The sequence below is a fragment of the Pinus tabuliformis genome, chromosome 1_1 (assembly GCF_031772625.1).
Source record: "Pinus tabuliformis cultivar Carrire ecotype Pingquan chromosome 1_1, CPIR1, whole genome shotgun sequence".
Lineage (NCBI taxonomy): Eukaryota > Viridiplantae > Streptophyta > Pinopsida > Pinales > Pinaceae > Pinus > Pinus tabuliformis.
The window spans coordinates 645491000-645514456 of record NC_142297.1 but is presented as its reverse complement, the minus strand read 5'-3'; the positions used below and the strand labels follow the sequence as shown (position 1 = coordinate 645514456).

Sequence of the window (23457 nt, the reverse complement as noted above, 5' to 3'; positions counted from 1 at the left end):
TTCAAACCTACACGTTAAAAATGTCATTTATAACGTTGTTTATATACCATAATGTAAAATCCACCTCAAATTAAATTAAATGAAGTTAGTACTTATATTCTAATTGAGGACACAAATTGACAGTGCAAAACTAGAAAAATAATTCAAATAATTACTTTAGTAAGGTAGTGAAGCTCTTGTCTGACCAACCAAATAATGACTTGATTTCCAATAATATTAATGTGCATGAAAGCTTGGATGTTCTACTTGCACCCGATTTGAACACCACTGTCTTTGCTGCTTGCTTAATTGATGCATTGATGTTGATATCATCATAATTATGTTGGCGGTAGTTTCCCTCTATATCAGCATCATCATTATTATGCATAGGATCATCACCCTCATCATTGTTTCCATCCCCAAAGAAACTTGTGAGCATTTCGTTCAATCCTTCTTCATGCATTACATTTCCATCGACATCTCTACTCTGAGTAGTGGATGGCATGTCATCAATGTATGCTAATTTCATCAATTCCTCAAATTTTTCACGTGGTAGTGCTCTCTTCAATGCTTCTCTTCTTCTCCTAGTATGGTTTAAAGGATGAATTGGATCATCTCGTTGAATTCTTAATGGTCTAGTTGGATCTTGATCATTAATAGGTGTATCATCAACATCGTTTACCTATAATTAAATCAACCATTATTTAATGTTAGATAGCAATTACTGTATAGAACATGGATCCATTTCAAAGATATACGCAATAAATTACTCAACAAAACAACATTATACATGTATACAATAAATTAAAAATATTATTTTTGAACACATTATTTTAAAAACAAGCCACATTAATTTCATATTCTTAGATTTTCTACCTTAGGAACATCCAAAAACAACAATTGTCTCAAATTATTCATCTATGCATGTAGTATCATCATGACCAACCTCTTGTTCATTGTGTTGATTTTCTATTTCATTTACAAACTCCATTGTCATATCCTCTTCCACCCATTTCTTTTTGCGTGATTTAATTGTACGGCGTAGGCCACGTCCATATGCAGGTACTTGTATTGGTCTATCAAAATGATTAAACTCCTCATTTGTTCTGATTCCATTGCCAACCTAAAATAATTGATACATGCATTATTTTTTCCAAGGCTAGAGATTAGACTATATGATGTACTTATATCATCCATTAATTTATAACTGAACTTATTTATAGCACCCACAAAGTATAACACTTGTATCAAAGTATTCATTCCATGTATTATCATCATGACTAACCTCTTGTTCATTGCCACCAATTTCTATTGTATTTGTAGAGTCAATTGTCATATCTTCTTCCACCCACTTTCTCATGTGATGTGCTTTAACAGTATGGTGTCCACCCTTGTGTACATATTTTGGTTGTTTTACAGTAAAAGGGTTCAACTTTGTATTTGTTGAAAACACATTTTCCACCTAAAAGAATCAACTACATGCATTATTTTTTTTCAAGTTTGAATAATAAACTATATAAATTACTAGGTTTAGGAAAACAAGGATCAGGAACTAAATTTCATTTTATTATATTTCATAAATTAATGTAATATTCAAGTACCTGATGCCCTAAATCATGTTGTGTGTCTTCATTGGAAATAAATTCATTTGTTTCCATGGCCTCTCCTAGCACCTGCAATACACAACAATGATAACAATTTTTATTAAAGTCATCTATGGAATTGTTATAGTCTTATTTCTTATTCCATTGTTTCAACCATTCTATTTTTCATGTTAGCTATTTGCATTTTCAATTATGAAATTCTCCACCATTGTTGTGACACTCTTATGATAATGATTGAACCCGAGTTGAAGTCTTAACTTTTCATGCAGATCTACACTTCTGATTATTAGGGTCATATCTATTGAATTTTGGATATATACTAGTTTTTAACATGGATATCAAGTTGCCTATCTAGTTTGAATGTACATTAGGAACATAGCCTTGTTTGAATCCTATGGAGATTTCAATATTTAGCGAACATTAAATGTTGAACATATTATACTACCATGTCATACATGTGAAGCATATTTAATATATGTTAGATGATATATTTAATAGGATGTCTTATATACGTATTAACAACTGAATCAGAATTGGGAGGATGAAATAAGAAAGAAAAGAATAGACAAAAACAATATATATATATATTATTTATTAGGCCGATAGACCTTCCTTTGAAAAGGACTTTCGTCGTCCCTTTGCTTCTCAGACTGACACTTGGCAGGGCATAGAGTCGGCATAAACCCTCTAACCACCCACACCTTTGTCGGCAGAGTTCTGAAAGCGAGGACTCAACCCTCTCGAAAACCCAGTTATGCGGTCCCTGTTGCCGTGCACAGCTTGAAACCCCTGTTCTGCGATGCACGATCAACAAATTCGTGCTTTGGAAACCCTGTTCTAAGGATTGAGCTGGCTTTACAACAATAATGGTTCCTCCTCAGCTGCGGCAACGCAGTTCCATGGAGGAAATGCTGGAGGCAATCAAGGGCCGCGAGGATAGATCCCGTGACAACGGTATCCCTCCTGTACTGCCAATGCGGCCGACTTTGAAAGCCAGGCCTCCTTCTGCAGCTGGAACAAGAAAAAAAAACCAGACATGGTTTAATCAGAGCAATGATCAAGTCCCTAGGGACGTTCAAGCTGTGATTCCACCGGTTGATGTTCAAGGTATCTGTATGAACAAGACGAGTGAAAATATGACAAATGTTGATCAGTTTGAAGGGGATCCCTTGGCCGATGGTAGCGATAATGGAGTTGCCGAGGTTAATGCTGAGCGCAATAAGGGTTCAAAAGTGACAAGCAAACCCCTTTTCGCCCTGATGCCCAACATTGATTCCAATATGGCTGGGGGTGCTTTAAAGGATAAACAGGGCTTTAAGAGAAGGAGTAATCGAAGTCTAGTTGAATCACCTTACAAGAAGCCGGCGTGATGATTCAAAGATCGTTCGGGCGACAGCGATGATTCAGAAGCTGGTTCCTATCCTGCATCAGTGGAGGATGACGGGAAGTGGACGGATGACAACGTTTCTGGCATGAAAAAGGTAAGATTGTTCAATACTATAGTTTATTTCTTCCAATGACGACGATGCCAATGTTAATTTTGTTAGCGAGACAGATGCTCCATCGCCTTGGGCCCGTCATCCATTGCCATCGCCATTGCCGTGTTCCTTTGATCCATCGCTGCTGCACAGGCCACCAACCCAACTCCAACCCCAACCCCAACCTCAACCCCAGTCAGCGAGTCCTTATCATCCAGTCTTTCCTGCGGGCGGTTTTCAGATTCAAAAGCCCTATGATAAATCCTTTCCTGAGCCTTGTTCGTTTGTTAGCCCTGGTGGCGGTGATGGTGGAGGGGCATCTTCCGGTTCCCCTTTCAATGAGAATGACCATTTGGGTATCTCCCGGGTGCTCGAGGCTCCTTGGATGACACTGAGTTCGCTGAGGCCGCCACTGGGGGCAGGAGGTGAGAGCGGAGGACAACCACCAACTTGGTCTCATGATCCTCAGCCCGAGCCCCAATCGCAGCCTCGGCTAGTGTTCAGTGGCAGTAAGGGAGTAGCGAATCATCATCATCATGGGCCCACATTCACTGGTGATGTTTTGCACCAGCAGAAACATTGGCCGCAGTCGTATGGGAATGGGGCTGACCTTTTCCAACACCTGCAAGGGCTTTCTGAAGAAAACGGTTTTTTGCTGGGCAGTTTTGGTGCACATCATAAGCTTAATAGTACAGGAGGCAATGCTACTATGAATGAAATTGTAAGCCAAAAGTGTGTTGGGAGTGCAAACCTAAATGTTGGGGATTTTGCTCTGAATAGGAACCAAAAGTGTGTTGGGGGAAGCTCAAATGCTTGCTATCTTCCTGTGAATGAAAACCAAAATTCATCTTGTCAAACTGGATCAGTGCCCTGTCAATCATGGTCAGCTGTAGCTGAAGAGCCATTCAGCAGAGATGGAAACTTGATGTTTGGCTCAGTGGTATGCCAGTCTGAACGTGATCGCAGTGAAAGGATGTTAGAGTTGCAATCAGGAAATATTTTCCTTAACAATGCCGAGCTTCCATGCAACCTACAGGGTAAAGGTGCTGTGCGGTTACTTTGTAGGCCTTCCTCAAGTAAACAAGTCTCAGGAAATAAAACAATTCCAGAGGAAGGACTGCCTTGGAAAGGACATCCATCAAATCGATTAGTTGATGAGCCCAGAGTTTCGAGAGGAGCATCCACTCCATCTTCTGAGCAAGTGATTATAAAGGATAAAAGAGGTTTGGATCAAGAAAGTAGAAATGTTGTGCGCAACCAAAAATCTACTTCTCGCATTGCAAATACATTTGATACAGATGACAGGAAAAAGGGACCAGAAATTAAATCCTATGTGCAAATCGAAAGGAACAGTAACCAAAGTATTTCCCGGCGTATCAGACATGTCCAATCAGATATAATTGGAAAGGATGACATCAGAAATGGAACAGCACAACGAGTGATCAAAGAAAGGCATGCCAGGGAAACGGGCAAACAGTCAGTGGAAGTTATTGCAAATGGAGAGGGCATGGGGAATCACTCTTTGAAATCTCAAGGAAGAGGTATATACAGGCATCGGGATGACTTTGAGAAATGTGGGGAAATTGAGCAAGAATGGGATATGAAAGAGTCACAAACCAAGGATCAAAAGCAATCTGGTGTTTCTGATTCATTCTCAACCATTACTGATCATTTATCTGCTTTGGAAGTGAATGAATTTGGTCACTACAAATTTAATGACGACTTGAAAAAGCATATCCTTAGTAGGATATCTGATGATGCATCTTGCAGTCAACCAGTTACCTCTAAACTGGAAAATCCCCGTTCCTCTTCTGGGAGCAATTTGCATTCTGTTCCAGCATCACAAATGGAAAAATCTCAAAGACAATTCCATGGGGTTGCTCTTTCTGATGGAAACCAGAGGTCTAGGATTGATAGAAGGCGGCAAGGAAAACACTTCTCAAATTTAACTGGATGTAGATATCAGGATTTTGATAAAGAAGATACTGGCAGGTTTGGTGGAGAAAACCAACCGTCCAGTGATCACGATTCGCGAGATAAATATTGCAATGAAAATAGGTCAATTGTCCCTCGATTCCACAAGGTAAGAAAACAGATTCTTGATGCTTGATTCTCGTGTGTGTCTTGTTTGGAATCTGGATATAGATATCCTCTAAGAAATGCTTCCTTTCTTATTTGATGACACTGCAATAGGAATGGCATATAAACCTCCAATTTCACTTTTCTATTTTTTTCTGTCTCAAGTCTTTAAAGTTCTGTGAATATGTTGACAGTAATTTACCCTTATGATGTTGTTTCTTATTGTTATTTCTCATCAGCGGCAGAGCTTTGTTTCCATCACTGAAGTAGAGCGATTTTTAATGTTCTGTTCTTTGTCTTTTAGACGTCACAAGCTTTCCATATATAATTTCATTACCTTTTATGCCCTTTAGGTGGTTGATTTGATTATCAAGTGATGTGTGCTCATGGGCAGAAATGCACAGGGCATCAGAGGCCACACAAAAAGTAGGCACAATTATGCATGTGCTGTGCACTTTTCATTACATGTGAATAAAATCTATATGCACACTACAAAGCGTATAACATTTTGGGAAGATGAGTCTATAGTGCATGCGTAACAAGTCATCTTGAAGTTGTTAGAATTAAAGCTAAAGGCGAAAAGCATAAAGCTAGGTGCAAGTTCTCATCATTTTCTCCCTGCTTAGAGGGAACTGTTCCCAGCTTCTGCTAACCTAAGGGGTACTCAATTTCCATGAAGTACATAATAGTCTCTTGACTCTGTGTAGTTGGGGTCTTGACATGGACCCATATCTTCTGATTTTTGGGTCTGAAAATCTTTTGAACGTGGACTGCTTGAATCAAGTGTGGAACAGTCTGTCATGCTGGAGTTCAAAGTAGAAAACTGCTGACAGTTCTCCTTGCCAAAATATCCGAATTTGCTCTCGTGTATCATTTCCTATAGAAGGCAGCTTGAGTTGGTGATGTTCGACTCTGTGTGGATCCAAGTTGGAGTTGCTTTAATAGCTAACAAAATTTGCACCATGAAATTTTTCACAATATAATTTCATAGTAAAAAAAGAAATATAATGATTTATTTATTTAGAGTGTAAGTAAACCCACAATTTTCTATGTCCATAAAATTGCACACAAGGATCGCACTCATAATGCAGGTAATCCAATGCTCCACTAATAACCTGATTAACCTGTGCATCTGATACATCTTCTACAATGTACTGGGAATCCCTGATAAGTGTACAAACATTTTCCCTTGTGTCGATGCTCCTAGGAAATCTAGCAGTTGCATCTCTCAGAAGTCATAGTATTGTCATATGCGGGGGCCTATCAGGCTTCAACATAAAATGGTCTTGAGCCTTTAAGGTAGGTTTGCAACCAAATTTCCTTAGTGGAGCAACAACTGCATTACTCCCATCTACAGTAGTGTAAGAGACAGCCCTGTCAGGAACAGAGTATCGAAGAACTTCTTCTCTACAGAAATAGGCTTTCATATTAGCAGAACTTGGGGTGATAGTGATTGAACTTTTTTGAGCTCTAAAGTCCTGAAATATTTCCTTTTCATATATACTTGTTGGCATTTATGGTGGTGGTGGGGTAGGAAGAAGAACAATCTGCTGAAGAGTTTCATTCCAATTTTTCATCCAATTTGCAAATGCTTCCACCAATTTTAAAAGCACATTTTGAGAAATGTCCCATGCTTCTAGAGAACTCTGGACTTCCATGGACTCATCCCTTGGGGAGCTAGATATGATCATACCACTGGACCAATCCATGACCAGCTCCTGGTAGATTTATCATAGACTGCAAGGAACTTCGAACCCTTGACTCCTAGAAGTTTTTTCATTGAAGCAAAATTTGCTACCATATCAACTCCCAAAGGATGCACAAGAGGGCTTCCAATACCATGCATGCACCTATACTTATAGATTCAAAATTTGAATCAAACCCAAAGAAATTTTCTTCCATGGGCCACTGGTCATACGTCTCCTCCATTACAAAACATGAGCATATGTGTCCTCTCCTAAGAACATATGTGTACTTGTTAAAGGTAATTGTAGGATGGGTATGCACATGGAAAATGTATACTTTAGTTTTTGGATTGATAGGCAAGAAAATGTCCATTGTTTCAAGCTATTGTTGTCCCCTAAGTCCCCTTCAATTCTTAAGATGAAATTTTGAGATCAGGCCTTGTCATTCACTGTAACTTCAAGATCACAACATGACTTAAGTCGCTGAATATGATTGACAACTTCTGGTAAAGTAGATTTATTTGATTCTTTATTTTTGTGTTTAATATGGAACCTATTAGTTCCTTTACCAAAACACCACATCCCCGCAATAGCTCTCAACATAGATATTTTATTACTTCCATTTTGGCTCATTATCAATGAGTAATCTCCTTTAGTGTTCCCTAATGACAATCCTTCAATAAGAGTCATAATGCACTATGGTGTTTGCATTGTTAAAAGTTTTTCGCAAACTTCAAAAGCATTAGCTCCATTACATTGATCAATATCCAAACAAGCTCCCTTTGGTTTTGAGTTTTCTACCAATAGGCTATTTCTTTGGTCCATAATATCACTGCACTTGCCTAAGAAATCCATGACAGGTATCTAGTGCATAATTATCGAGAAATCCCCTAACACGTGATTGGGAACAAAATAGGATTAATTTATTACTCAAAATTTTATTTTTGCCAGTGAAATATATGGGAGCCACAACAACTGCGGGTAAAAGAATTACATCTTCGACCCTTAGAATCTCAACAGGAAATAAATACCTCCCATGTTGTCTTGTCCATACCCACTGTGTTTGCTTGGAAAGGAGCATGGGGTCTCTAAGATCAAAGGGACATTGCCATTTTAGATGTTGAGAATAAGATAAAGGATGATTCTTACTGTCTCCAAAGATGAACTGAAGTTTGCTAGATACAACATCATTATGAGTGATTAACATTGCAGGGTAACATTCAAGATAAATATCACTTCCCACAAAATCCAATATTGGAGCTACTATGTCTGTCTCAACCCCTGGATTTGGTTCCATCATAATGTAGTTCGATGCAGCAATTGCATCTCCAGATGGCAAGTTATTAAATCCTAGCTGCCCGATGCTCAACATACACTTTTAAAAACACAAAAAATTATGCTGCCAAACAATCCATCAGATCAAATATCAGAGGTGGACCCACCTAGTGGCTCTAAAGAAGAAATTTTAGCTGTGACTGTTGGCTTAAACAGAAAGAAAGATATGGTGCACCTTAGAAGAGCAGCAAAAGAATACTTGTAGATTCCAACAGTACCCATAACTGTATAGACATCAACTAAGCTAAGCAACTGAACCTAATTGTGTACCCCACTCCATAGTTAAAATCATTGATCGATAAAAGGTCAAGACAGTAAAAAGATTCCATAAAGTCATGGTTCAAATACAAGAATTGGAACATTTAACACAACTCTATGCTCTTCAGCTCAATGAGATGGGTAGGGTACTAGGTGTTGAATAGTTGATGCAGTGGGGTGCTTATAACATTAAACTTGAAGAATAGTTCAAGTAATTTAACTAGAAAAGACAAAATTATGAACTATATGGGTTGAAAGTTCCCATCACAAATGATCTACAACTAATAGAAAGGGGGCAAGAAACACAGACAAACATATAACCACAAAGAAAGTATGTTACCATGGATTATCAAGGTTTCACATTGAATAACTAGGCCAAAAGACTTTAGAATATGATGTGCACACTGCAAAGGAACCTCGCCATCACTCAAATCAAGAACTGAGTCAAACTCCCACAACTAAATAAAGATGATGCTACCAAGAAAGCATGCTCAGCAAGAGAAAATCTCATTTACTATGCTTTGAGGACAAAACATTCTTAAGAGGGTGGCAATGTAGTAGGAACAGTACTAATTATGCCAATGAAAGGTCAAAGGCCACACACCTCGTGACCAATCACTGTATATCTATACACAGTCAAGAGGCCCAATGTCGATATCATCCTTAATAAATTCATATCAATCAATCATTATCCAGTATTTTAATTTACAATTGCAGATATACTCTATCAATCTTAGTAATAAACAAGGACTATTTATTCCAGTCTCATCCATGAGGTGGTTATGGGACCCCACATCAGTGCTTACAGCAACCTTAGTCACCTTAGGCAAAGACACAACTGTGTCATTTCAGCATCAAGATCCAAACATTAATTCAAGTCAGAATGGGAAGATATTACAGCATTAAGGTTTTCACATGGGTAGATTTCCAAGGAATCCTAATGCAGATAATAAACTCATATAAGTTTCATGTAATTTTAAATACCGCAACAATGATTTGACCAAAATAACCTTGTTGTCAAAACAAACCAATATACCACTTCAAAATAATCTTAAGTCTGTTATTAAGCACAAATAAAAACTTACAAATTCCTTTGGGAAATCTATTGGAGAGTGCTTGTTCCTCCCAACCAACATGCAGGCATCACCAACTCTCGAGCATAGACTTCTTCCTTCTAGGAACAACACCTTCTTAGTCCCTTAGTAATATTTTATAAATTTTTACTAGTAGATTTTTCTTTCCAAAGATACTTATAGATTTCTTTCTAATTTCTAATTTCTAATTGGTAAATTTTTACTAGTAGTCTGCTGCTGTTTGTATGTAATTATATAAAAATATGCTGATGTTAAAAAGAGAAATGTTTTTTTTTAGAAAATAGAAATTTCTAATTGGTAAAAACTGATGCTGTTTGTATTATGTCATAAAAACAGCAGATTTTTAGCAATTAGAAATTAGATTTACCAAATTTTGAAATGTTTCTTTATCTAATTACAGAACATAAACAGCAGCAGATTTTTACATAATTACATAATACAAACAGCAGCAGATTTTACAAGTCCCTCCTCTTGAAGGTAGAACTGGGTGAGTGATTTGCAAGTGACCTAGAAATCTTCTTCATCCTCTATCGCAAAACAGAGTATTTCTATGTTAGTTAGTCGAACTCACATGGAAAATCCAATCTGTGATATGTTTTATTTCTCTAAAATAAAACAAAATTAATCATAAGTTGCATTTCAGATTTGTTTTTGACTTGCATCTCAATCAGCGATATTAGGCTATATATCTCAATAAATTACTGTTTTCATTGTCACGTTCCAGGTACTCCTTTGAGGTCAAGCCCTGAATTCTGGATTTTATTGCTTTAAGTTCGGGCTTGAATGTGCTTTGGAGCTGTTCAACACACTCACTCAGTAGTTGTTGCTGAGGTAAGATTTTTCTAGCCTTCATCATGAGAACTATTGTTGAATCTATTTAGAAATGTCTGTCTTCTTTTACATTTTCAATCACTCTATTTATCTCATTTGCATTCATATCTGTAAGTGGAATCTTAATTTTTTTTCAACTTGTTCGAAAAGGGAGGATTGAATTCAAAATTATCACTTGTAGATATTGTTGTAGTGCTAGGTTCCTTTAGAAGAATCTTGTTCTTGCCACATGAAACTAAATACAGAAGTCAAATAAGATCTTCATCTTCCAAATTTAGTTGAGATTTAATTTCTACACAGCTCAGCTTCGTAGCTTCACTGAACAGCAATAGCAGAGCTGCTTGGTATGTTGTTACTGCCAAATCTATCACCGATGGCTCTTGGCTCTACACAGTTCATATGGCTCACGATGTATAAGACTTTGTTCCTCTGCATTATGTATAACATTAACACACAGGTCGACTGACACGTTCCTCTACGTTAGTCTAGGGCATATAGTTGGCATAGTAAGAAAAGATATGTTGCTCCCTCAGAACTCACTGATACTTCTCACTGGCACTAGCTAGTAAGGTGCCTATGAAGAAGTGAAAGGAACAAATCTCTATGATACCAAAGATCATCTAACTTAGCTTCCACCAATTTTAAAAGCACATTTTGAGAAATGTCCCATGCTTCTAGAGAACTCTGGACTTCCATGGACTCATCCTTGGGGAGCTAGATATGATCATACCACTGGACCAATCCATGACCAGCTCCTGGTAGATTTATCATAGACTGCAAGGAGCTTCGAACCCTTGACTCCTAGAAGTTTTTTCATTGAAGCAAAATTTGCTACCATATCAACTCCCAAAGGATGCACAAGAGGGCTTCCAATACCATGCATGCACCTATACTTATAGATTCAAAATTTGCATCAAACCCAAAGAAATTTTCTTCCATGGGCCACTGGTCATACGTCTCCTCCATTACAAAACATGAGCATATGTGTCCTCTCCTAAGAACATATGTGTACTTGTTAAAAGTAATTGTAGGATGGGTATGCACATGGAAAATGTATACTTTAGTTTTTGGATTGATAGGCAAGAAAATGTCCATTGTTTCAAGCTATTGTTGTCCCCTAAGTCCCCTTCAATTCTTAAGATGAAATTTTGAGATCAGGCCTTGTCATTCACTGTAACTTCAAGATCACAACATGACTTAAGTCGCTGAATATGATTGACAACTTCTGGTAAAGTAGATTTATTTGATTCTTTATTTTTGTGTTTAATTAGGCCGATAGGCCTTCCTATGCATCAACACAGTCGTCAACACTTTCAATTTCCTGTTGACATCTGGCATGGTTTCCTACCATTTTTTTCCGCTGCGAAAATTATATACCTATGGTCCACGTAACCCTCATTAGGTGGCACACGTAACCCTCATTAGGTGGCACCGCAGGTTTCCGAAACCTACATAAAATCTCATAGCGGCATAGAAGGATGCGTGTTTTAGCCAGTTGCAGAAAATATCCAGCTTTATCTCCCTCCGCATGGAACACCACCAAACAACCATGGAAACAGCAGCCGCTGTAGTTTTTGTCCGCCTGCAATAATTAAATACCTGTGGTCCACGTAACCCTCATGCTTCCGGAACTTACATAAAATCTCATAGCGGCATAGAAGGATCTGTGTTTTAGGCAGTTGCAGAAAATATCCAGCTTTACCTCCGCATGGAACACCACCAAACAACCAAGGAAACAGCAGCCGCTGTAGATTTTTATATGCGTTTTCCATCTTTGCCATTCTAAATTGCATACTATACAGCAAACGCTTTTTACTATTTTATGCGTGTTCATAGTTTGCATACTAAATGCATAATACAGTCATATAAGCTACATCAGTCACGGAAGCGATCTGCCATTAGTGAAATCTTCTACAGTCATGTATTTCATCCCCATCTTCTTGCACTCTTGGCCTCAGAGTTAATCGTTTCTTTGGTCTCCCGGTTGTTGTTGCTGTTCTTTTTCCCTGGCTGTTTGCCCTCAGAGTTAATCGTTTCTTTGGTCTGCCGGTTGTTGTTGCTGTTCTTCTTCTCTGGCTGTTGGCAATCACTGGTTATATTAAATTATCACTGTTCTTGTTCTTCTTGTGCCAGTTTTTGCATCTTAAATTTGAGCACGTTAAAATCCTTGAATTTTATAGCTGGGGTGTATATAGGTATTCACTCTTTTAAGGCAGTTTTGTATTCAATGTTAGGCTGCGGGCTCTCCTCATATTTTGTGTTTGTGCTTTAATGTTTTTCATCTTAAACTTGAGCACGTTAAAATCCTCCGTTAAATCCTCACTGTTAATCCCTTAAACGTTAAGTCTCCCTCATTCTATTAAATGTTTAAGCTCAGATCAAGTTCCACTCTACTTGCCAGAGTAATAGTTTTTAAAATTTAGGAACGATCCTCAGCACAATTTCTAAAACTTCACAAAACAATCTGAACATAGAAATATACCGTTTCCTTTTATTGACATGTTTCTTGACTAAATGCTGTTAGGGATTGAGATTTGTCATGGCTGGTTTGCTAATTAAAATGTTTTCTTGATTAAATGTTGTAAGGGATTGAGATTTGTCATGGCATATGGTCTGTTAATTGACATGTTTTCTTGACTGATTGGGGTATTGACAATGTGTGTGGCTCATATTCATTAAAAAGCGCTTCTGCGTGAGTCCTTGATTGATCAACTCCTGATGTAAAGGAGTCTCTTTCTTCTATTTCTATATGTTATGAGATTCTTTATGTTTTTTGTCATGATTATCGAGTGTCACGAGATGATGACATACATCTATGCATTGTAGTCCTTCCCACTTTATCTTGGATTGATCAGCTCCTTATGTAAAGGAAAGGAGTCTCCTTGGATTGATAAGCTATGAGTCTCCTCGTTTTATTTCATGTTGACAATCCAGCAGTTGACAGACGGGAATCTTTAGAACGGTCTCCCCCGAATCTTTAAAACTTTAGAACTTCCATACCACAATTAGCTTTAGCAAGAACATTTTTTCGTTATCGAGAACTTTTGTATCCCTGACTAATTAAACAAAAAAAAAAAGCATTTTCACTTATCCAAAGGAATGCCAACGTTTCAAGCTGCATTAAAAACCTGCCAAACAAGACCCTCTGGATCTGCCATTGCCTCAGAAAATCCTTCTTCATGAATCAAACGACACAAATCATCATAGATAAAGTTGAATGCAACATCGTATTTCTTAAGCATTTGAGCTACTGCCAACTGGAGCATACCCATCACAAATTGCTGGATTATAGAAGCCTGTTGTATGCTCTCCATCAATCAATTCCTGAAATTTGCAAGAGAAAATACATGATTACCATCATCAAACAAAATCTGTGTATACCAACAAAGAAGGCATTGTGCATTTGATATTCCTATTGGCTGCTCCCTTGGTGCTCTGTGTGGTAATTATTCCATGAGAATTGGCTACTTGCTTGGCCTTTGCAGAACTGTTGTGCTTAATGAGTATAGTCCACTTGAAAAATCGGGCACGGCAGTTATTGGCTTTCACGTATCAATGGAAAAATACCACGACGTTGGCACGGTAGTTTGACTGGAGATGAAACAGAATTACCTGAAAAACGACACAGAAATAACTCTCAGCTCTACGATGGCAGAACCAGCAGCAACACATGTAACAGTTGGAAACTATCGTTAGTAGTAAATATGAGATGTTTTTACTTTACTTTTACAGAATGGGATGTTTTTATTTAAATTTTTAGAATTAGATTATACATTATTTTTTCAGAATTGAATATTTTTATTTTATTTTTCCAGATTTATTGGAGATTGGAATTTCAAAACAGATTCAGCAGTGCAATTAGACCGTTCTGATACTCCCAACCCATTTTCACGGGATCTCCTCATATTTTGTGTTTGTGCTTTAATGTTTTTGCATCTTAAACTTGAGCACGTTAAAATCCTCCGTTAAATCCTCACTGTTTAGCCCTTAAACATTAAGTCTCCCTCTTTCTATTAAATTTTTAACCTCAGATCAAGTTCCACTCTACTTGCCAGAGTAATAATTTTTAAAATTTAGGAACGATCCTCAGCACAATTTCTAAAACTTCACAAAACAATCTGAACATAAAAATATACCGTTTCCTTTTATTGACATGTTTTCTTGACTAAATGCTGTTAGGGATTGAGATTTGTCATGGCTGGTTTGCTAATTGAAATGTTTTCTTGATTAAATGTTGTAAGGGATTGAGATTTGTCATGGCATATGGTCTGTTAATTGACACGTTTTCTTGACTGATTGGTGTATTGACAATGTGTGTGTCTAATATGCATTAAAAAGCGCTTCTGCATGAGTCCTTGATTGATCAACTCCTCATGTAAAGGAGTCTCTTTCTTCTATTTCTATATGTTATGAGCTTCTTTATGTTTTTTTTCATGATTATCGAGTGTCACGAGATGATGACATACATCTATGCATTGTAGTCCTTCCCACTTTGTCTTGGATTGATCAGCTCCTTATGTAAAGGAAAGGAGTCTCCTTGGATTGATAAGCTAGAAATCTCCTCGTTTTATTTCATGTTGACAATCCAGCAGTTGACAGACGGGAATCTCTAGAACGGTCTCCCCCGAATCTTTAAAACTTTAGAACTTCCATACCACAGTTAGCTTTAGCAAGAACAATTTTCCGTTATCGAGAACTTTTGTATCCATGACTAATTAAACGAAAAAAAAGAAGCATTTTCACTTATCCAAAGGAATGCCAACATTTCAAGCTGCATTAAAAACCTGCCAAAAAAGACCCTCTGGATCTGCCATTGCCTCAGAAAATCCTTCTTCATGAATCAAACGACACAAATCATCATAGATAAAGTTGAATGCAACATCATATTTCTTAAGCATTTGAGCTACTGCCAACTGGAGCATACCCATCACAATTTGCTGGATTATAGAAGTTTGTTGTATGCTCTGCATCAATCAATTCCTGAAATTTGCAAGAGAAAATACATGATTACCATCATCAAACAAAATCTGTTTATACCAACAAAGAAGGCATTGTGCATTTGATATTCCTATTGGCTGCTCCCTTGCTGCTCTCTTCTTTTTTGGTTCAAGCATGTCAACATTTTTAAATACATGTGAATGAATCTGGACCCCAATAAACACATGTTCAGTCAGAAAGTCTTGTGGTTTTCTTTATGTTCTTCTGCGTTTACATGCTGCTCTGTTCTCTTTTTCTCTTCCAGTATAAAGGACTTACATTCCCAGTCTGTTCTGTCTCCTATATCTTTTACTCTATTTCAGATTTAATAAGCTATACAATATCAATAGCAGCCTAGAAGTTGGCCCGACCTTTTATAAAAATTCAACAATTCCAACTTCATAAATCTATCGGCCTCTCTTTGTACCTTTTGGGACAATTGCTAGTATGGAACCTATTAGTTCCTTTACCAAAACACCACATCCCTGCAATAGCTCTCAACATAGATATTTTATTACTTCCATTTTGGCTCATTATCAATGAGTAATCTCCTTTAGTGTTCCCCAATGACAATCCTTCAATAAGAGTCATAATGCAATATGGTGTATGCATTATGGTAGGTTTGCAACCAAATTTCCTTAGTGGAGCAACAACTGCATTACTCCCATCTACAGTAGTGTAAGAGACAGCCCTGTCAGGAACAGAGTATCGAAGAACTTCTTCTCTACAGAAATAGGCTTTCATATCAGCAGAACTTGGGGTGATAGTGATTGAACTTTTTTGAGCTCTAAAGTCCTGAAATATTTCCTTTTCATATATACTTGTTGGCATTTATGGTGGTGGTGGGGTAGGAAGAAGAACAATCTGCTGAAGAGTTTCATTCCAATTTTTCATCCAATTTGCAAATGCTTCCACCAATTTTAAAAGCACATTTTGAGAAATGTCCCATGCTTCTAGAGAACTCTGGACTTCCATGGACTCATCCCTTGGGGAGCTAGATATGATCATACCACTGGACCAATCCATGACCAGCTCCTGGTAGATTTATCATAGACTGCAAGGAGCTTCGAACCCTTGACTCCTAGAAGTTTTTTCATTGAAGCAAAATTTGCTACCATATCAACTCCCAAAGGATGCACAAGAGGGCTTCCAATACCATGCATGCACCTATACTTATAGATTCAAAATTTGCATCAAACCCAAAGAAATTTTCTTCCATGGGCCACTGGTCATACGTCTCCTCCATTACAAAACATGAGCATATGTGTCCTCTCCTAAGAACATATGTGTACTTGTTAAAAGTAATTGTAGGATGGGTATGCACATGGAAAATGTATACTTTAGTTTTTGGATTGATAGGCAAGAAAATGTCCATTGTTTCAAGCTATTGTTGTCCCCTAAGTCCCCTTCAATTCTTAAGATGAAATTTTGAGATCAGGCCTTGTCATTCACTGTAACTTCAAGATCACAACATGACTTAAGTCGCTGAATATGATTGACAACTTCTGGTAAAGTAGATTTATTTGATTCTTTATTTTTGTGTTTAATATGGAACCTATTAGTTCCTTTACCAAAACACCACATCCCCGCAATAGCTCTCAACATGGATATTTTATTACTTCCATTTTGGCTCATTATCAATGAGTAATCTCCTTTAGTGTTCCCCAATGACAATCCTTCAATAAGAGTCATAATGCACTATGGTGTATGCATTATGGTAGGTTTGCAACCAAATTTCCTTAGTGGAGCAACAACTGCATTACTCCCATCTACAGTAGTGTAAGAGACAGCCCTGTCAGGAACAGAGTATCGAAGAACTTCTTCTCTACAGAAATAGGCTTTCATATCAGCAGAACTTGGGGTGATAGTGATTGAACTTTTTTGAGCTCTAAAGTCCTGAAATATTTCCTTTTCATATATACTTGTTGGCATTTATGGTGGTGGTGGGGTAGGAAGAAAAACAATCTGCTGAAGAGTTTCATTCCAATTTTTCATCCAATTTGCAAATGCTTCCACCAATTTTAAAAGCACAGTTTGAGAAATGTCCCATGCTTCTAGAGAACTCTGGACTTCCATGGACTCATCCCTTGGGGAGCTAGATATGATCATACCACTGGACCAATCCATGACCAGCTCCTGGTAGATTTATCATAGACTGCAAGGAGCTTCAAACCCTTGGAAGTTATAGAATCTACAGAAAGAAAATGAAACAGCAGCGATGGATTCTGAAAAGGTAAGCTAAATTATGTATGAACTTCATATTTTTCCATCTTCTTTATCAGATTCATCTTAAGGAACATAGTACACAGTTGGTGCACTGTATGTGTGACATTTTTTCATTTTTTCCTTTCAAGAGATAAGTAAACAATTTGTTTCACAGAATATGTCATCACCTACATTGGAACAGAGGATGGAATCCTTCGACACACCACTGAAGACTCTTGGACATACTGAGGGCCATGATATATCTCCTTGCTTGTACACATTATTTGGACCAAAATGTAGTACGCCATTGACAAATCGTGAGCTTACATAAGATAATGATAAGGTTGTTACTGGCACACCATTTGAAAATGCTCTACAGTCTCCATTAGTGACTGAATCAGGGGGAGTTGACAATTTTGGCAATGAATTGCCACGGTTAGTTTATGTATTTCTATCCTCTATCGCAAAACAGAGTATTTCTATGTTAGTCAATCGAACTCACATGGAAAATCCAATCTGTGATATGTTTTATTTCTCTAAAATAAAACAAAATTAACCATAAGTTGCATTACAGATTTGTTTTCAACTTGCATCTCAATCAGCAATATTAGGCTATATATCTCAATAAATTACTGTTTTCATTGTCACGTTCCAGGTACTCCTTTGAGATCAAGTCCTAAATTTTGGATTTTATTGCTTTAAGTTCGGGCTTGAATGTGCTTTGGAGCTGTTCAACACACTCGCTCAATAGTTGTTGCTGAGGTGAGATTTTTCTAGCCTTCATGATGAGAACTATTCTTGAATCTTTTTAGAAATGTCTGTCTTCTTTTACATTTTCGATCACTCTCTTCCTCTCATTTGCATTCATATCTGTAAGTGGAATCTTAATATTTTTCAACTTGTGCGAAAAGGGAGGATTGAATTCAAAATTATCACTTGTAGATATTGTTGCAGTGCTAGGTTCCTTTAGAAGAATCTTGTTCTTGCCACATGAAACTAAATACAGAAATTGAATAAGATCTTCATCTTCCAAATTTTTAGCAGATAAAAACTGCTGCTGTTTGTATTATGTAATAAAAACAACAGATTTTTAGCAATTAGAAATTAGATTTACCAAATTTTGAAATGTTTTTTTTATCTAATTACAGAACATAAACAGCAGCAGATTTTTACATAATTACATAATACAAACAGCAGCAGATTTTTACCAATTAGAAATTTCTAATTGGTAAAAATCTGCTGCTGTTTGTATTATGTAATTATGTAAAAATCTGCTGCTGTTTATGTTCTGTAATTAGATAAAAAACATTTGGAAATTTGGTAAATCTAATTTCTAATTGCTAAAAATCTGCTATTTGTATTATGTAAGTATGTAAAAATCCGCTGCTTTTTATATTTTGTAATTATGTAAAAAGGGTAATGTTTTTTTAGGAAAAAACATGAAGGGGGGAATAATGGCATGAGGTCTTTTATATACATGACAACATAAGAGCTGAACCATTTTATCATTTAGCACTGGAGAATCTGATTCCAAGAAAGGAAGAAATTGTCAAAATAGAAATTGTCACTTGGATTTTTAACTAAGTTGTTTGCAAATTCCGCCCTAGAGAGCCATTTTGAGATTATTCACCTTCAATCCTTTGTTTTTTAAGGGAGAACATCCTTTTCTATCGATCTCTTCTACTTTGAGGATATGGCAAGTGGAGAAGGAGGTGCAAGTGGATCGGAAAAGGTAAGCTTACTTTGTTTTTATAGAATAATTGCATAATATAATATGTTTTATTTTTTGTTTAAGGTTTGAAGTTAGAATTATAATTTTATAATTATACTTTGTGGTAAATCATTGAAATTTGGACAGGGAAAGAATCCGATAACGGAGTCCTTGCTTGAAGATGTTTTTGGGATAGAAGGACTCAAAAAACTTCAATCTTTGGATGCTGAATCCCTAATGCATTTTCTTAAGACAAAATCCCCTGAAGCTAATCAACTAGGTCCAAGTAATCAACAAGCTTTAGGAGAATCCATTAGTTCCCCATCCTCTCTTGGATCAAGAAAAAAATCGAAAAAAGTGTTATTGACATCAAACACCAATAATGAAGAACATTGTGTTGAAACATCTTCTCTGGTGGAAACTCCTGGGACTGCAAATTCTTGTTCATCCTGAGCTTATGCATCATCTATTGGTAGTTTAGGTACCAAGATAGAGTATGACCCTGTCTCAGGGGAGATAAGAAGGACAGAAGCAGGAAAACAATTCTTAAATAGGCTAAAGGACTCCTGCCTTCAACGATTTAGAGATCATCTTCACCTCACATTCTCCAAGATTCCACTTCACCTAAAAAAGATGGTGGTACAAGACATAGAGAATGAATTTGGTACCGGTTGGTCGGTTAAGAAGATAAAATTGCAAATGTCGCTCAATTGTAAGAGGTTTCGTTGCAACCAAACAAGAAAAATTAAAAAAATGCCTCAAGATCAAAGACTGAAACAAAGACCTATTGACATACCTTTTAAAGTATGGAAAGAACTTGTAAAATCATATGAGAAGTTGGATGCACAAAGAAAAGCCGACAATGAGAGCATTCAGGTATTGAATTTTTCATTAAACATTATTTAGAATGTATTAATACTTATAAGTATCTTATACATGTATTTGTGTGAAAATAAATTGAATTGGTTTATGTTTAAGGACAAGGCATCCAAGGCGAGGTTAACCAAGACAAAAGTCACTCATCGTAGTGACCAGAAAGGTTTAAAAGCACTGATAACAACCTTTGTAAGTATATTAAACATGTGATATTTTTTAATAAATTTTGTACTAGAAGAAATTCATTGTTATCTAATTTCTCCCTATTTACTGATTGATAGGAACTAAAATATGGAAGACCTCCAAATCATTTGCAAAAGGAGGTGTTGCAACAAAAGAGATGGGTTGAATTTGTTGTTTGGATGGACTCTATGGTATGTAATCTTAGTTGGATTTCCAATATACTTTTAAACCATATTTTCATTTTATTTTTTAGTACTATTAGATATTATATCTTACCTCATTTTATGGTTAACATTGTATAACAAAAACATGCGTTGTGTTATGTAATTAATACTAACATGTAATATTGATTTTTTTTGTCAGAATGCTATAGGTAATGATTGCCAAGACGATGATCCAAATTATGTTCAACATATATCAGGAGATGATGAGGATGAGGATGAGGATGATGGTGGTGAAGGAGGAGATGATGATGATAGTTGCGGTGTTCGTGATGATGTGGATCAGAGTAATGAGGATGGTCAAGATGATCATGAGGATGATCTTGGTGGTGGTAGCTAGGCATGCACATGCATTGTTTTTTATGAAGAAATTATTGTGTAGAATGACATTGTTATGTTTAGATGGGTGTTGTGAATTTACCCTATATCAATGAGACATTTTGATTTTGTAATCATACGATGAGTTTGATTTATGTATGTTGTTAATTTATCGTAGAATAACGATATTCATGAAATATTTTGATTTGTTAATCATATTTGAATTTTAGTTGTTTTGATTAAAAATAATACTGATTTTATTAGTATTATGTTGCTATTTTATACATGTTTTGAAAATTGTTAATGACACATTGTTATTTTTTTGGATGGATGTTGTCAATTTCTCTTAAATTTCTTTACAAATGATTTTGAATTGTGATATCTGCTTTAATGATATTTAGAAACTATCATATATTTCACTATGAATCTATAAAGGGGGTCATATATGTAAAGAAAAATATACTCTATATAAGAAGTCAAATGCGGATGTAACCATGGATGCAAAATTGAAAGTAGAATTGGATGTTAAACTAGGAATTAATACAAAATGCAAACAATTGACATACAAAGTGTTTTAAATTAGAAGTGAAAAATGTGCAATAGTTGACACAAAGAAGGGAACAAAACATGGCATACAAAAGGATATCAAATTGGGCAAAAACAAGGACACATAAATGGGCACCAAATTAGATGCAAAAAAAGACAACAACTAGATGTAAAATAAGATGCAAATTTGAGTGTTAAAAAGAAGCAAAAAACGTTACAAATTAATATGCCAAATGATGATGCAAATAATGGTGTAAATTTAGGATGCAAACTTGGGTGCAAAAAAGGAAAAAAAAAAAAGATGTAAGAAAAGACATAAAACAAGATGCAAAATGGGGCTGAAAAAAGGTGAAACCAAGGATGCCATATTGGATGTAAAAAATGATTCCTAATCTCATGCAAATTTAGGCTCGAACTCAGACACAAAATTATATGCAAATGTGGACACAAAATGAGGTAAAAAAAGATGCAAATTTGGATGGTGAAAACGATGTAAAACTAGACACCAAAAAAAATGCAAAATTGGATGAAAAAGTCGGTGTAAATAATGGTGCGACATTGGACACAAGTAGACACAAAAAAATGGTGCAAAAAGGGGCATAAAATATCTTAAAATTGGATGCAAAACTTGGTGCAAAAACAAATACAAAATTAGACGTAAAAAATGGCTCTACATTAAATGTACCATTAGACACAAAATAAGATGCAAAGGTGGACACAACACATGACTCAACATAAGATGCAAATATAAATGCAAATTTGGATGCTCAAAATGATGTAACATTAGATGCAAGAGATGGTGTTAAAAATGATGCAAAATTGGATGAAACAAATGACGGAAAATATGGTGCAAAATGAGATGGGAAAAATGGAGACAAATCAAACGTAAATGTGGATGTAAAAAATGGTCCAAAAAAAGATGCAAAAATGGGCACAAAAATGGATGCAAAATTTGGTGCTAAATCAAATTCAACACATGGTGCAAAGATAGGCACCAAAGCTGGTGCAAAAATAGAAGCAAAAACTAGTGTAAGACTAGATACAAAACCTGGCGTAAGACTAGATGCAAAAACTGACACAAAATGGATGCATAAAAAGACGTTAAATTGGATTCAAAATACAGTGTAAACTTGATGCAAATGATGGTGCAAAAATGGAAGCAAAGAATGACACAAAATAGGAAGCAAAAGAGAATGAAAAATAGAAGCAAAAAATGACACAAAACTAGAAGCAAAACCTGTCATAAAATAAGATGCAAATCTTGGTTCAAAATTTGACGCAAAAAATGATGCATTGTTTGGTGTAAAAAATGGTGCAAAATCTAGCGTGAAAAAGGATGCAAAATCAGGTGCAAAAAAGGACGCTTTAAAAATTGTACAATAGAGCCAGATTTAGCGCCAGGTTGCTCATCACAATTACAAAAAAAATGCACTAAAATCTGGCGCTAAATCTGGCGCAAATCGCTGGTTTTGTTGTAGTGAAAGAAGGACAGGGAGCATGAGAAAGCACTTGTGAAAGATCCAACCAATGAGGCAGTTCAACAAGGAAGCCAACTACAGGAAGAAAATCCATTAACCTAGTTAGGTAAGGAAGGGGTATCTTTTCTAGGTAGTTTCGCATGGCCACCATTGTAAATCACATGTTGATTTTTAATGTTTGTAAAAGTGATGAAGTGTATAACATCACTTATGAGTGCAACATAGTGATATTTTGGCCTTTTAGTTGGATAACAAAGGGTATGGCTTCTGATGTAAACTTGACCATGAGTGTTATAAACTCTTAGCAAGTATGGTTCTATTTGGAATCTTGCAAGTTGGACATGTATTGGTAGCTACAAGTTGGCATATGGATAGAAGAGTTGGTTTCATCACTTTTGGCTCTAAAGTACACATGTGAAGGAGAAAAGAGTGTAACCTTCCAGAGACATTTGTTATGCAGATCATGATTGCAGTACTGTTTATACTTTTAAAGGACTGAATGTCCTTCAGTCGGGAGGAATGATCCAAGTGGATCTGTAAAGGCTCAAGTTTCAAAGTCCTTGAATATAAATAACATTGGCACCAAATTAAAGTGTTTG

The 23457-nt window shown here is 36.4% G+C and overlaps 2 protein-coding genes across 3 annotated transcripts; both read left to right on the top strand.

Annotated features, from left to right (window-relative positions):
* The first annotated feature begins 2723 nt into the window (after nucleotides 1-2723).
* Nucleotides 2724-5796, top strand: LOC149215017 (uncharacterized). The gene is made up of 2 exons (XM_089392488.1): nucleotides 2724-5144; nucleotides 5494-5796. Exons 1-2 carry the CDS (start codon nucleotides 3447-3449, stop codon nucleotides 5515-5517), a joined length of 1722 nt encoding a protein of 573 aa, XP_089248614.1. The 5' UTR covers nucleotides 2724-3446; the 3' UTR covers nucleotides 5518-5796.
* Nucleotides 5797-10301: 4505 nt separating this feature from the next.
* LOC149215016 (uncharacterized) lies at nucleotides 10302-21077 on the top strand. 2 transcript variants are annotated; one of them, XM_089392490.1, is made up of 8 exons: nucleotides 16018-17553; nucleotides 17701-17960; nucleotides 18181-18287; nucleotides 19178-19257; nucleotides 19384-20112; nucleotides 20215-20301; nucleotides 20394-20486; nucleotides 20659-21077. In XM_089392490.1, exons 5-8 carry the CDS (start codon nucleotides 19870-19872, stop codon nucleotides 20854-20856), a joined length of 621 nt encoding a protein of 206 aa, XP_089248616.1. In that variant the 5' UTR covers nucleotides 16018-17553; nucleotides 17701-17960; nucleotides 18181-18287; nucleotides 19178-19257; nucleotides 19384-19869; the 3' UTR covers nucleotides 20857-21077. The 2 variants fall into 2 exon arrangements, with proteins under 2 accessions (XP_089248615.1, XP_089248616.1); XM_089392489.1 differs by lacking the exons at nucleotides 16018-17553; nucleotides 17701-17960 and adding an exon at nucleotides 10302-10343.
* The last annotated feature ends 2380 nt before the right edge of the window (nucleotides 21078-23457 follow it).

Excerpts from the sequence above, each read along its gene's own strand:
- LOC149215017 (XM_089392488.1), top strand. The coding sequence starts at position 3,447 with ATGACACTGAGTTCGCTGAGGCCGCCACTGGGGGCAGGAGGTGAGAGC. Across the intron at positions 5,145-5,493 it reads TTGTCCCTCGATTCCACAAG|GTGGTTGATTTGATTATCAA; the intron begins GTAAGAAAACAG and ends TATGCCCTTTAG.
- LOC149215016 (XM_089392489.1), top strand. The coding sequence starts at position 19,870 with ATGGTGGTACAAGACATAGAGAATGAATTTGGTACCGGTTGGTCGGTT. Across the intron at positions 20,302-20,393 it reads AAGCACTGATAACAACCTTT|GAACTAAAATATGGAAGACC; the intron begins GTAAGTATATTA and ends ACTGATTGATAG. Across the intron at positions 20,487-20,658 it reads TTGTTTGGATGGACTCTATG|AATGCTATAGGTAATGATTG; the intron begins GTATGTAATCTT and ends TTTTTTTGTCAG.